We start from the raw sequence: 15,325 nt of genomic DNA, 5'->3' as shown, positions 1-15,325 counted from the left end.
TTGTAGGAATGTTCCGTTTACCAAAATCAAAAGTTCTGTTCTTGCTATCTGCTATAATTACACAGTTTCAAACCATAAATTATCAGAATTACTAGTTCAGACATAGTTCCAAAATATTGTCCCTGTTTCTGGTATAAACCAGCCAACTGTGTATAGCTTTAAAAGTCAAAGACAAGTAATAAAAAATGGCATGTGAAGGCTGGGAAGCTCCTGGGGAGCTTGGTACCTCATTCTTTTTCTGCCCCGCTTTCCCAAGAATGCTCTGCATAAATTCCTTCTTTCCCTTTGGCCCTCTTGGCCCATATTTGATTCAAGTTTTTTCTCTTGAAAAATTGTCTGTTATTTTTATGCACATCCTTTTTGTCCTTTTCTTCTCAATCTCTGCTTTACTTGGGGACACTTTTTTTAATTTTCTTTTCTCCTCCTTGTGCCGGAAAGAGTTTCCCAGGAAATAAATGTGGAGTTCTTGCCCTTAGAAATCTCACGAATCTCACTATGCAGCTGTGGGAGAAGGATTACCACTTTCAGCTCCTGAAGTCACACTGGATGCCTGGGAATCTCCATATACAGTCATCACATTTTTGTGTTTGCAAAGAAAAATCTGAGAATATAAAATCTGAAATTTCTATTGTTCATCAACGAGTGTAGGCAGTCACTTTTAAAATTAAATACTAAAAAATGAAAAATAAAATCTGGAACGGTTCTGCTTTTTAATGCTTAGTGTTGGCAGTACACCCTCCTGTTTATATTTACCTTGTGAAGTATTTTTGTGCAGTTTCTGGATTCATCATAAATTATTTTAAGGCACACATAAAGAACAGATCTCACCTTGGTATAACTCCCTTTTGGAAACTGCCAGCGTTAGTAATGGCAATGTAAGAAGAGAGATGAGCTGCCTGGATAAACAAGATACTCTTTCAAGAACCTGAGGTATAGGCAAGCTCTGGAGTGATGAATGTTTTAACATTTAATCTGCTCCTACCTATTGTACTTCAGAGGCTCTAGAGTGAGAGGCCTGAACCCAAACTGTATTTCTGCCATACTTTTGTTTCTAGGCAATGACACATCAGACACATACACACTAAAGAAGGCAAGAAGGCACATGACACCTCGTTCAAAAGCATGTTGCCATTGTTAAAGATGCTCAGCAAAGATAATTGCAAGTTGCTTAAGCAAATACACCAAATGCCAAGTAACTATTTTTTCATTTTATTTTACATCTCCTAAAATACAACTTTGCCCCTCTACGGTGACGCAGTAATATATCTCGAAAGCATTATTCTCAAGTGACATCACCTCCTTGCACGAGTACCTCCCAATGACTCTAGATCTGTGTTATAGAGGTGATTTGCCTTAGAGAGCCAAAAATTCAATTTCCTCAAACCTGCAAAGCTTAGTACGTTCAGCTTCTGTTTGGCATTCCAATTTTTACTTGGAGCTTTCTAACCATAATTGTTAGTTCCCATATAGCAATTTTAGTAAAGGGAGCTCAAATTAAACTATAAAGAAGATTACTCCATATACAGGAATGGGAAAACTGAAGTGTTTGTTGTTAGTTCAGTATCACAGCACGGTGACGGGCCAGGAGAACCCATGTATGTGTCCTAGGCTGCTGCTCTGTTCACTCATCATTGCTGTCAGAGGGGAATAAAACTCTGAGTATGAAAGCTGGGGAAGACAGAATTATTCTTTAAGGTAGCTTGAAACATTTCACTGTAGTTGATGGGGTTGTGCCTTCCTCTGATTCACTGCTAAGTAGACACTTTTGAGATGTAGTCAAAGCCTGTGAGAATTTCTGGAAATCATGAATACATCACTTTTAGCTCAGCCTCAGCATTGGAGAAATCCATCCTTTAAGCACCTACCACTCTGTTTTTCTCACTTCCATAAAAGTTCATGAGTGTGATGTAATTATCCTCCATTCAAGCTAGTAAAATTGTGAGGAGAATTAGATTATTACTGCAACTTTTGTAGTAATAAATGACAATTTGAGGACAAAATCAGTGAAAATCCATTCTTAGAGGCAGCCAGTATCAAGAAGCATCAGAGTTACAGAATAATGTGGTATTTGTACAAGCAGCGGTGGTATCCTAGCTTTAAGGAAAACTGAGTATTTTCCTCAAAAAGAAAGAAGGCTGCTTGGATGGGGGAGCACATTAAACTGTCACATACACACTGGCTATCCTTTATAGGTAACATCTTATTCAAGATATTTTTTCCCTTCCTCTCAGCTACTGTCATTCTCCCTTTTCCTGCCATGTCCTCAGCACGTTTTTTGTTGCCTGGGAGTTCTCCCTGTGCCCTGCCTTTGCAGTCCACCTATGCAGACATCTATGTGTTTTTGAACGTGAGAAGATAAAAGCTGAAGTGGTGAACGGTGTCAAATGCCTGTAGGCGTCGGGCCACTTCAATGGCACTGTGCCCTGCCAGCAAGATCTGAGGCTCAGTTTTCAAGTTTCTCTTGAAAATAGTTGCTCAGTACTTTCTGTCTTGCAGACAGTTTCCCCCAGTCTATAGTCTGCTTTTTTAACATACGCAGCTCCTCTTCCATTTCTTCTTTTCACTGGGAAGTTGGCATTTTTTGGTACTTTTCCCCACGGTCTAGAACAGCTTTTCTGACTGTTTGCATCTGACTGACTCTCTTCGCATCTGGCTTCCCTGCCTACAAACACAGCACAGAGGCATGCAAGAATAAGAACCAAAGCATCACCACCTCTTGCAGCTCCTTTGTCCTACTAAACAGCAAAGTACTGTAACCCGATGGCAGTGCTGCTGTCCTCCTGCCAGTGTTGGGGTCACCACGAGGACCTGTGTGTGCTGACTGCCCCAGACATACCCACAGTGCCAGTGCCTGTGCCCGTGTCACGCCTGTGCAGGCACCTGAGTAGTTCACAGTAGTTTAACAGAAATAAATTGAGAAGTTGACCTGAGTAAGTCATTGCAGAGCTGTTCTGTGGGCACCTTTACAGCAGTCTCTTCCCTTATTGAGTGATTTAGCTTGTATCAGTGAATCCCAAAGGTTTTATAGCTGACTCCTGTGGAAACCTCCTGGAAAAGGAAATAAATTCTTACAAGGCAGTACCACAACAGAAAAGTTGCATAAAATGCTTTCATTGATTTTTTTTCTTCCATTTTCTTGATTGCATAATAGCCGAATCCCTATTTCTGTGTGCTATTGACTTCACAAAAATCAATATGTTTATAAAATGTAGTCTTGACAGAGAGCACTTCCTCAGATCTAACAAAATTACTACCAAGGAGCTATATTTCTTGCCACAAAGATATCTTAAGGCATTTTACAGCTGCAGACAGGGTATCTCGTTGCAGCCCCTTCATGGGTTTAGCAGGGTGCAGGCAACTACTGGATCATAGCGGGTAACTGAAGCTTCACAGACCTGCTCCTTTCTCTAGAGTCTGCTGTGTTCTGTTCCCTAATATCACCACACTTTTATTCTTGCCTTTTTAAAAAGTTTCTTTAGAGTTAAAAAGAAAAAATATCTGATTACTAATTTATCCTTAATTGATGTGACTTTTACCTTGTTTAAAAGTAGCACAGGTCATTTTTTTCTGAGGTGAGAATGTTCTCCATCTCATCAAAGCACTGATTCTGAAGTCTGAATTACAAATGAGGTCGAAATATTCATTTTTTGCAGCTGGAGGGAGTGTTTAAGAGAAGAGGCAGCGATGTTTCTCCCTGCAGCACACAGAAGCCAGAAGGGCAGTTCCCGCTGCAATCTGCACACATCACTGTGCCCTGGTGCTCAGAGCAGGTTACAGCTCTTGCTTCCTTGTGATGCAGAATGGCAAAGTAATACTACTTTTTCCTAAATTTGATCCACATGCCACCTGGACAGTCCTGGTTCCTGTCTAAGTCCTGGGACTTCAGTTTTCTCAGTTTTACATTTTCCTTCTCCTGTGCTGAATTAGCAATCAGTGAGCAGCAGCAGCAGCAAAGCTGGGAGCAGGAGGAGCGCGGGTGCGTTCCCTGTCCTGCGGGAATTGCTTTGGTTGCTCTGTATCTTTAAGGGGCTGACCCGATCCCACGGTGAGCCATTATAAATGCAGGTAAGCAGCAGTGCCCTGATCAAAGAGCTGAGAGCAAAGCAGGGTGCAGCTCCCCTATAATGACTGGCCACCACAGTTGGGGATATGGGCAGGATGACGGTAGGTTATAGCATTTCCGTGCTGCATCTCTCTGTCTTCCCCCACTCATTTTCTTTCTAGAACTGTTGTCTGAGCCCTGCAGAGCTGCCTGCGTTTTGATGTCTGCAAGCATCAAATATATATATATAGCAGGTAATTAATTACTTTACTGATAATAAATAGCACCCAGAAAGTGGCACCAAAAGATGCACAAACTTACGGCTGCTGCCTTTCGTTGTCGCAATCAATGTTCCTGGACTGAGGGAAGCAGTACTGAGAGGGTTTTTTTTCAGGCTGCAGATAATACAGATGGGTCCTCTTCCAAAAAGCTGTTACGAAAAGGATTAACTGTGTCTGTCTCGCCAGAAGCAATTCTTTAAAGCAAAGATTTAGCAGAGCAGTAATACATCTTCTGATCCTGTGTAGCAGTTGAAATGTGATATCTAGGCTTCCATAGAAGTGAATAAAATAAGTTATATGCTGCATATTTCTAGAACATCAATAAATTGTACAGATCAGTATCAGAGACCTCTTACAGAACAACTTATGCTTTGTGATTTGACAGTTTTTAATTTAGTCATCCTCCTTGGCTTCCCACCTCCAAGAATGTGTGTCACAGAGCGAGAGGATATGTGAAGCTACTGAAAGATTCCTACAACAGTGTTCTATAGTACCTGTATCCTTTACAGGGAAGGCTGGATGAGTGACTTGTCTTGCCCAATAAGACTGTCTTTTGCATAACTTTCAGGAGCCTCTCTCTTTTGACAGCAGTTATTTTAGCTCCTGAGTGTCCAACAAGTATTTTGCGTAACCTTCAGGAGCCAGTCGCTCCATTAACAGCAACTTGAATGCTAAGTGAAGCTGGCTAGTGCTAGCAGATAGTGACGCATTTGGGCATATAGGTAGTAGTAACAAAGCCATGTATACTCTTACAGAGCTTGTAAGACAAATTATATTGCCTAAGCTTGTGTAACAGCATTTACATCCTAAATCTGCTTTATAGGCAGGCTGAGAGAAGATATTCTTTTATAAGCTTAGCTTTTCAGAAAATTCCAAAGGAAAGAGTATAATAGATGACTGTTTTGTTACATAAACTCAAGGAGGGTAAATACCTGTGCTTGATTAACAAAGTTTCCATTTGTCAAAGTATGTGAGAATGCTACAATTAGAAATGTGCTTGTTGGGAATCTTAAAGTAAAATTGTTGCTGTTAATAATTCATCAACGTAAGTAGTAGAAGAATTTAATTGCTTCTTGCACCACCATACCAAAGTAGAAAAAGAAGTCATAAGAATAAGTAATTCTTTGATGCAGATAAGGTTTTGTTATCTCAAGCAGCATGACAATGTTCCAACTCTGGCAGCAGAGAGCTGTGCTATTAAATTGGCCTTTCTCCCCACTCCGTTGAGGTCAGGAAGTCCAAAAATGTTAATTACTGCACTGTACCCTTTGCTCAGGGTAGAGATACCATAATGGGCATGAGTGAAGAATGAAGCTGCCTCAAAGATTTACTGCAATCATAAAATGGTTTTAAAAATAACTGCATAGTCAGTATCTAAGAGATTGAGTCATCTGCATCTAATTTGAATCACTGGAGCTTTTACACCATCTTCCCCAGGAAGAATTAAATGCTGTTTCTTTGGGGGAGTGTATGTGTGCATGCAAGTATGTTCACACTGCACCCACCTTGGAAGGTCTTCAGATACCTTTGCAATGTAATTTCAAACTCTGCAGAAAATCAGTGGCACAAGTAACTGCGGATACAGCAGTCTGTTGATGTGCTGTGCTTCCCTCAGTGTTTCGTACAAGACATTTGAATCCCCCCCCCATCTTGTTGCAGCCTGTCTGTGCTAATAAAAACACACCAGCATAGAATTTAAATGAAATTCTCAGATACCAAATATTTCAAGCCACTCCTGCTCAGCAAGCTTTACTCCAAGCCTCATGAAAACCTGTAATGATTATTTTGGGTATAGTAGGAAGAAAATAATGGTGCTTTCCTTTCTTTCTTTTTGAAGGACCTTCAGAGTGGCACAAATCTTATCCTGTTGCCCAAGGGAACCGCCAATCACCTATTGACATAGTTCCTGCAAAAGCAGTTTATGACCCTAAGCTGAAGCCACTTATTATCTCCTATGACTCATGTACGTCTCTCAGCATCTCCAACAACGGCCATTCAGTTATGGTTGAGTTTGAAGATACTGATGACAAGGCAGGTGAGACTAACACACAGCCAACTAACTCAGAATACCATTTTGTGACTTAGTGAGGGGAAACAATTAAGTACATGCTGTACACTATATGATGCATAATTGAGCCTCGCGTTTCCTGTCTTCAGTAGAGTCTCTAGCGTGGCAGCGCTGCACAGCAGAACAGTGTTTCTCTGTTAGGAAAAGCCTTTGCATCGGGGACAATCAGAAGTTTGCTTGCAGTGCTTCCCTTTTCAATTGGGATTGTCAGTTTGCTAGACAGGGCATCCATGCATCTCTCCAGCACTTCTAGACCACATCCAGCCTGCAGAGGAGGTATGTACGCTCCTTACTGCCCGTTTCCATGATCATCCAAATCAAAGATGCTAACACACTATGCCAGTTCTGTCTGGCTCACTGCCCAGTTTCCATCCACAGGGGTAGGGAAGAGAAGAGGATTAGCGGAGATTAGGTCATACAGCATAATCGTCATAATCATAGTCACTACACCAAGTTGTACCTGGAGCAGTCACTGTTACCTTGCATCATTTTCTTCTCTCCTCCCTGCCTCATAGCGGTTCAGTTTTTTCCGAAATTATAGAATCTTCAGCTAGTTCTGAGTTGGTAGCAGCTTGTGGATGTTGGACTATCTGCAGCTGTTTATTTTTCTTGCCTCTTAGTCCTTGGCAAAGAATACTAATGCTTTAAGTGATTGATTACTTCTGTTAATTCTACTTCTATGCTTCTATGTCTGGGGTGTAGGGTCAGAACATTCAAATAGATATGGTAAAGTAACTGATAAATGGAAAGAGTGCATTTAAAAACCCCCTCTGAACAATTTTCAAAGCTATCAGATGATTTCATCTTCCGTTTATGTGTGTTTATTGATTCTAGCTAAACAGGATATCTGTCCTAGGTAGTCAAAACAAGTTACTTGTTCTGTGAAGTGACTTGTCTGTGCTGGTAACCCTTTGAAATAAGGGCTGGGGGCTAAAATTCTAGCCATTTCATTTTACAATTTCTCTTCTGGAATGAATTTAAAACTGCCCAACTGAACAGTTCAGGTTTTCAAGCATCTTAACCAGATTTGAAAAGAAGGCTGGATATGTATTTTCCAAAATCTTACTACACAGATCCATTAAGCATGCCACCCTACAAAGAATATTTGTAAAATATACCTGCAGGTATTTTCTTAACTTGCTAACTACTTCTGCACAATTCTAAGCTGAACTGTATCTATGTAACAGTGAACTTTTATTCAGCTTCAGAAGTTTAAGATCATCATCTATTACTCTGTATTGAGAGAGATGGGCTCAGAGCACTTGCAGGAATGGAGATCTATCCCCTTTCTACACAAAGCACATGCCTTGTTTTAATAACACTTTCAAGGAAGATGACTGCTAGCAGTGGAAAACATGGTTTAAAGTGTCTTTAGTTGTGTTGAAACAGATCTAGTGACTCACAGCTCTGCATAAATGGCATAACAGAATTTTGACAGTAGCCCACGATAGCTAGATTTCTTGAAATAATATTTGAGACAGGTGTTGCATTCCATTGCTAAGTTCAGAAGAACATACTAGGAGATAGTTATATTCTTAATTAATACTAAAACCTTTGCTTTGGCATGGCAAGTTTCCTGTGTAAAGGCCATCTGTGGTAGCACTGTCAGTCCCAGCTTTAATTCTCTTAAATAAAATGTTACGGACTACACAGAGGATAAGTGCTTTACAGATACTAAATGTAATTTTAATTCTCTTACTATAAGAATTTTATCAGGTTTTCATGTCTGAGCAGAATTTATTTGATTTAGTGCCATATAAAAGTACAGAAGAATTACTGGTGGTGTTGATAAAGTATCTTTTATAGGTGGCATCTTAAACATTCATCTGTTCTTAGGTGTTATTTCTAAATGATGTATGAAGTTCTCTGTAGCATTTCCTCACCTTTATAAGGTGATTTCAGATTCTGAATGGTGTCATGTAAAGTACAAGCTATTATATTACCTTTTTTATAGGATCAGGTATTTGGAGGAAACAGAATATAGATAACCTCCACTGGAAGTAGAGATACACTAAAGAGGAAATACTTAGCTGTAGTGTCTACCTGATGTTGAAGGTATCTACATTCTTTCTCACAAAATCTCAAGTAGCACTGTCAAAAGTATTTTAGGTACACAAGTTTCAAATTGTGATATTTTTTAATATTCAACATGGATTTATTGTGTTTAATAGGAAAAGTATAACTCTAACAATGGCTACCACATCTTCATATGTCAAATTCTCCTTCAAAAAAGCTACAAAATTCTGTACAAGTAGCCACTCAATGTTTTTAACTTATATTTTTACATGAATTCAGGTGCTTCTCATGAAGAAATCCAACCCTTCTAAATGTTTGGATGATGCATCTCTTTCACGTTGGCAACTGGGAGAGGCTGCTGGCTTTTCTTCACTGTTGGGCCAACAGCGGTTAGTTTTACTAACAGGAAGCTAAAAAGCTGGAACGCTTAAGCTTTTCCCTCTTTTCTTCTTATTTATTTCTTTTTTTCCCCTTGCCTAGCTATCAGCGGTGGTCCCTTTGAGAATCCATTCCGCCTAAAGCAGTTTCACTTTCACTGGGGGACTAAGCACAGCGAGGGATCAGAGCATACAGTTGATGGCAAATCTTTTCCCTGTGAGGTAATGACGTGTTTTTACTGGTGGGATTAATTCATGCAAATGATGTTGACAAATGACCTCATCTGCAGCGGGGACTGGATGCCAGTAAGGATTCTGATTGCTTACCCACCATGGTTAGGTCAGCACAGACTTTAATGAGCTGGTGCCATCCACAGTTTAGAAATGGCTTCATCTGGGGGCTCCCGAGGAAGTTCTGCAGAGCTCGGACAAGGCTCAGGCCTTTCACAGCACAGTCTATCCCAAATACTGCAGTAGCATAGCATCCAGCGCGTGCTGGAGCATAGTGCTGCATGGGATGCTGCTAGGGAAGTTAGGTCGTGGGTTAATGCCCAATTTGTTTCAAATTAAGGCTGTGCGGTGGGCTGAGCCTGGTGGGGGCCAGCTGCTCACCAAAGCTGCTCTGTCACCCTGCTCTTCAACTGGACAGGGGAGACAAAATGTGCCAAAAAGCCCATGGATGGAGGCAAGGGCAGGGAGATCACTCGCCACACAGCGGCACGGGCAGAACGGACTCGACTCGGGGAGATCAGCTGAATTTGTTACCAATCAAACGGGATCAGGGTAACGAGAACTAACCCGAGTGTTAAGAACAGCTTCCCCCCTCCCCTCCCCCCTCCCCAGGCTCAGCTTGGCTCCCGATGTCTCTCCCTCCTCCCCGCAGCGGGGCAGGGGGACGGGGAACGGGGCTGGGGTCAGTCCCGCACACGCTGTCGCTGCCGCTCCTGCCCCTCACACGCTGCCCCTGCCCCGGCCTGGGGTCCCAGGGGCTGCGGGTGGGGGTCTGCTCCCCGTTACCCCCCGGGGCTGGGGGCACAGCCTGCCTCGCCGGGGGCTTCCCCACGGGCTCCGGCGCCTGGAGCCCCCCCGGCCCCCTCCTGCCCTGGCCTGGGGGGCTGCAGGGCTGTTGCTCTCCCACGGGCTCCCTCCCCTCTCCCCCTGCAGCTGCTCTTGCGCAGGAACTTTCCCCCTTTTGAAACCCGGTATCCCAGAGGCGCTGCCAGCGTCGCTGCCGGGCTCGGCCTTGGCCAGCAGCGGGTCCGGCTGGGAGCCGGCTGGCATCGGCTCCATCGGGCACGGGGGAAGCTGCTGGCACCTTCCCACAGAAGCCACCCTGTGCCCCCGCGAACACAGCCCTCCACACAGCCACACAAACCCAATGCAGGCTGATACATGAAAACTGTGTGGTGTCTGCCCGTGCTTATGAACTGGTCCAAAACTGAATTTGCTCATCTTTCCAAAGATCTTTTAGAACAAAACCTACATTCTGTTATGAATGGCTGTTAGTGCCTGTTAACATGAAACCACCTTTGTCCATATCTCCTATCACTAATCTGTTTAATTCTTATTTATTTTTCCTTAAAGCTCCACTTAGTTCACTGGAATGCCAGAAAATATGCAACATTTGGAGAAGCAGCAGCAGCTCCAGATGGCTTGGCAGTAGTTGCTGTTTTCTTGGAGGTAAGAATCATAAAAATAGCATGTTTACATGATGAAAATGCTGTCAAGTGTTGGAGAATCAAGCCACATATTTAAGATGTGCTTAAGGAAAACAGATGACTTGTTGGAAGCAGTAACTCACTGCAAATTGCTGTTAAACTTACTTCAGTAGGAATGTTGAGATTCAGATAAGGAAACAGCTATTCAAGTCGTAATTATTGTCATTCTTATTTAACCTGTCTGCTCCATTGTTTTAGATTGGGAAAGAACTTGCCAGTATGAACAGGCTGACTGATGCTTTGTACATGGTAAAATTTAAAGTAAGTTAAAGAGCTTAACTCTTTTTAATTGTATCTGGGATATCCTTTAAAAAACAAGCTCATGTACAAGTTTGAGACAAAAATGGAAAATCACCCACTACAAATCCTCCTGTCATTAGAACATTGCTGTACTTGTATTCTCCTCTTCCCCTCCAAGGTCCATCTTACTTGTCCAATTCCAGGTGCCTCCCAAGGCTGTGCTGACCACACTGGCCATTCAGAGTTTCTGCTTTGCCCAGAGTACCTAAAATCAAAAGCTCCATGACCCTGCAGGCTCATGACCCTTTCCCATTGAGCATAGCCTTGAACAAACCAAAGCTGGCTGACCATCTTCTGCTGCAAAGCTCTGTCAGGGGACAATCTTAATGAAGTCCTGAGCTAGTTTCTTCTTACAGTGATGCCTCAAGGTTGTCTTTTACCAGATGTATCAAAGAGCTTTGCTGGACATTGATACCTGCTGTACTTTCTCAAGTGCAGACTCATTGGACCACTGCAAATGTTGCCCTTTCTGGATTTACATGAAGTTAATGTATTCTAGAGCATGCACAAGTACTAATATGCAAAATAAAGCGTATCTAATACCTGAGTGGGCATTTTATTTCTCACTCCTCAGTATAGGCTTGTGAAAGATGGGAAAAGAAGGCAGTTACACAGCAGTATGTAGGCTGCAGACACACTAAATGACACTTCGATATCTAAGTGATTTCTTCCACTTGCAGGAAAGAAATGGTTATCCCTTAGTTGTAGTGATAGAAGGTCTGCAGGTTTGCCACTGGGGATACGCTGCTCATTCTGTTCCTTGTAAGCAATTTTACAGACAATTAGACTGTTTTCTGAGCGACTAAGTACCTTTCAGATACTCTTACAGGCTGAAAAGTCTTGCACCATAAGGCAATCACTACCGCAGACAGCACCTCCTTCTGTTTCTACTGGTCTCGGTTGATTCACGTTCCTGTAATTTTAGACTTGAACACTTGGTTTCTTCAAAGCCAGTATTTGTCCTAGCAGACAATAACTGTTTGAGGCCAAGTTTTCAATAGTTTAAGTTTTCTACTGAAATAGATGGGAAGAATAGAAAACAGCAAGCAATGAGACAAGGAATTCTCCATATTATCTGTAGCGTGCACTGAACACTGTATACAGAATACACTTCCTGCGTTATTTTTAGATCTTTTGTGACAAGAACTGAACTTTGGTAGAGGCAATGGGGCAAGAACTCAAAGTGCAGGAAGCCAGCAGCAGACATCACATTTGCCATGCTACTCTTGGATAACAGTTCTTATAAGGCAGCTAAACCTTTAAAGACTTTTCCCTTTGCCCTACTTTTTAATACTATTTTAGCATTTTTTTCTCTTTCAAAGTTTTTTTAACTTACAATTAGAAGTAAAAAGATACATTTCAAGTTGGTTTTTTTTTTCGCCCACAGGGAACAAAAGCTCAATTCAGAAACTTCAACCCCAAATGTCTCCTGCCTTTGAGTCTAGATTATTGGACATACCTTGGTTCTTTGACAACACCACCCCTTAATGAGAGCGTAACATGGATAGTGCTGAAAGAACCCATCAGAATTTCTGAGAAACAGGTAAACTTTTGATACTCCTTCAGTTCTTGTAGGATTCAGCACTGGATAAACAGCCAGTGACTGTTCTGACTTGCAATGGGGCTAAGTCAAAAGGCCATTAACCTGTGAATAATAATAAGCCTTTTCAATAATCAGGTTTCTGTATTTTTCTGTTAATGATTTCTAGGATCTTTGCTTGAACCTGTTCTATTAACAGATTAAAATGTATTGAATACTTCCTTTTGGCCCTTTTTTAGTATTGATTGTTCTCTTAAGCAGTAAGTTTTCACCTGAATTTACAGCTGGAGAAATTCCGCATGCTCCTCTTCACCAGTGAGGAAGACCAGAGGATCCAAATGGTGAATAATTTTCGCCCCCCTCAGCCTCTTAAGGGGCGAATAGTCCAAGCTTCCTTCAAGGCCTGAAGAAAAATGATAACGGCCCTAAGATCCAAGAGCTTCCACATCTGAGATACTATAAACAGAAACTCTGGTCATCAGATCACTCATGGAACTGATAGATGATAGCCATTTCCATGAATACTCTGCTTGGAGGGGGACAATCTTCTGATTTTGTATTTTTTTAATTGCTCATTCTTTTGAGAAATGGGATCTTTTTAACTAGTGCTTTTTAACATAAGGGATAGTTAAGTAAACTAGAGTGTTCTCCAAGGCATGTAACTCTAAAAATTAAGATAAAATCAAAATCCCACTTAATATAAAATGGGAAATTATGTAGTGATCTACTAGTACTGATGGCCACAACTTCTAATTGTCTCACGTGATACATGATAAAATGGTAGTCAAGAATTTGGGACACTTTGGACTTAATTTTTCCTTACCGATCTCTTGTTGGCATTTGCTGAGCTCTGTCTGATTTAAAGATTGCTTTCATTGTATTCTTGCTGTCTGTTGATACACACAGTACACATGAAAAGTTATTTTCTTGCCTCAAGTAGGCACTGGTATGAAAACTACAGACATATATTCTAAGGTTACTGTTCTAAGATTCTATTTTATAAGTAATTTAAATAGCAATGTAAATGCTGTGTTTAAAAGCAGGTCATTTTATTGCACCGTGTTGTTCAGACATGTTCTTTTAGCCCATGCAGCATACAGAACTATAATGCCCTTGTCAGTTTTGTTGAAAAGAACATCCATAGCAATTCAGGTATGTGTGCTGTGGTTCTCAATTGTTCAAATTCTACCTCAATTAAGTGATTTGCTCTGCAATACGACCTCCTTTGTTGTCTGTCCTAAAAAAAAGTAGATATCTGTTTGAGGGATGTAACATGGCTAGACCTTGACTACACTGAGTGTGCTTTGCTGCACCAATCATCCCCTCCCTACGGCAGTCTGTGAGGGATACCCCCTGCAGATACACGGTTTCATCAGTCCTGAGGCCTTTTACCTCTTGAAAAGAAAGTTGCTTTAGAAAATCCATGTGCTAGTATTACTGCTTCTGCAGCTGAGTGACAAAACTCAGGCTCGTGTCTCTGGTACTAAATACGGTGATATTACCTGTATCTACCTGCAGTCAGGGTATTTTCAGCTACCTTAGTTCTGGGTTCAAATGTTCTACTTTATCTGTATAGTTCAGATAGAAATTGCTGGTGTTTATCAATTTTCATCAGCTTAAATGGAGAAATCAAAGATGTACAATGTAAAGAAAAGCTGGGGGTGGGGTGGGTGGGAAGAACAGCTACTATGGGCAGTTCTCCTTTTTCAGAAAGGGAGAAAGACACTAGATGTGAAGCACTGTACAAGGAATGGAAGACTAGAATTCTAGACACAGCTTTTCTACGGTTTTTCTGGTAATCTGACCTAAAACTATCCATTCCTCAGTTTCCTCTCATAAAATGAGCGTAACCCTGACCTACCTCACAGAAATGTTGTGAGGGCTAATTCTGTGTTGTTTGAGATGTGAGATTCTGATACAGCAGATGCTAAAGGAAACAATCATTACAAAATGCAATGGTTTTACCTATTATGAATGTAACTTTACTAGTAATACAAACTGGTATTGCAGAAAATCTATTTAATGTATCTTAATTTCTTTGACAAATAAATGAGAATTTAAAATCAAGTGTGTGTCTCTTCATCCTTTATTTTGAATAGACTCACCTCTCCCTACTTACAGCACTGTTTTTCTTGGAATTTCATTAACAAAAATGCTGCTTAAGATCTTCAAATGATGCATCTATTTCAGATCAAGGAATGCTTTGATTTTTTTACCTTCATTTCATAGAAACTTCCATTATGCTATAGTAGAATAATTTAAGTACAGGTAATTCTGGTTTTTGTTTTTTGTTTTTGTTTTTTTTTTCCCCATTCTAAAATCCTACCTCTGTTTAAAAATTGGTTTTAGTCTATATCATAATTCTTCCCATCTTTTGGAACTAACAGTTTCTCCTTCAGCTTAATCCTTTCATTCAAATGCTGATACAGTTTGTGCATCTTGAATGACTTCTTCCCCAGTAGAGTTAAATTATTCTTATCATGAATCATATGTCCCTGTTAACACTAAAACCTATATGAAGAGACTAATTTTAAAATGTTAAGTGTTTCAAAAGAAATGTATGTTTTTGATAGCCCAAATACATTTTTTTAGGGGTAAATTAAAATACTTTCCTGATCAGAATTTAACCAGTATTACTTACCATACATAGCTTACTCAAGCTACCAAAGCGCTGCTGTATTGCTGTTGGTACCCACTGTCACAGAGCTGGTCACTGATCAGTATTTTCAGTATTTTCTCTCATTCTAGGTAGATTCCTGCTCACTCAGTGTTTTGCAAAAGGCAAAGAGGGCTTGTATACCAAAGCGTTGTTCAGTTTTTCCCCAGCTACAACCACCCAGGCTAAAAAAATTAAAATCTTATTTACCCATACAATGTGTCCATTCTGTAACCTTGAACACAGTACTTAAGCTTCTTTAAGGGTGGTTTATTCATGAGCAACAGAAGGATAATGTTTAGTTCACAAGGTTATTGTAAAGAGCTT

The 15,325-nt window shown here is 40.9% G+C and overlaps 1 protein-coding gene across 2 annotated transcripts; it reads left to right on the top strand.

Annotated features, from left to right (window-relative positions):
* Positions 1 to 4,089: 4,089 nt before the first annotated feature.
* Positions 4,090 to 14,390, top strand: CA7 (carbonic anhydrase 7). Of its 2 annotated transcripts, XM_005446132.4 has the most exons (7): positions 4,090 to 4,164; positions 6,161 to 6,358; positions 8,888 to 9,006; positions 10,369 to 10,464; positions 10,701 to 10,763; positions 12,190 to 12,345; positions 12,627 to 14,390. In XM_005446132.4, the coding sequence occupies exons 1-7, from the start codon at positions 4,125 to 4,127 to the stop codon at positions 12,747 to 12,749; spliced, it is 795 nt and encodes a 264-aa protein (XP_005446189.1). In that variant the 5' UTR covers positions 4,090 to 4,124; the 3' UTR covers positions 12,750 to 14,390. The 2 variants fall into 2 exon arrangements, with proteins under 2 accessions (XP_005446189.1, XP_027670977.1); XM_027815176.2 differs by lacking the exon at positions 10,701 to 10,763.
* The last annotated feature ends 935 nt before the right edge of the window (positions 14,391 to 15,325 follow it).

This window comes from Falco cherrug, chromosome 14 (genome assembly GCF_023634085.1).
Source record: "Falco cherrug isolate bFalChe1 chromosome 14, bFalChe1.pri, whole genome shotgun sequence".
Classification (NCBI taxonomy): Eukaryota; Metazoa; Chordata; class Aves; order Falconiformes; family Falconidae; genus Falco; species Falco cherrug.
Note: the sequence above shows the minus strand (reverse complement) of the source record. Positions and strands in the feature narration are given on the sequence as shown.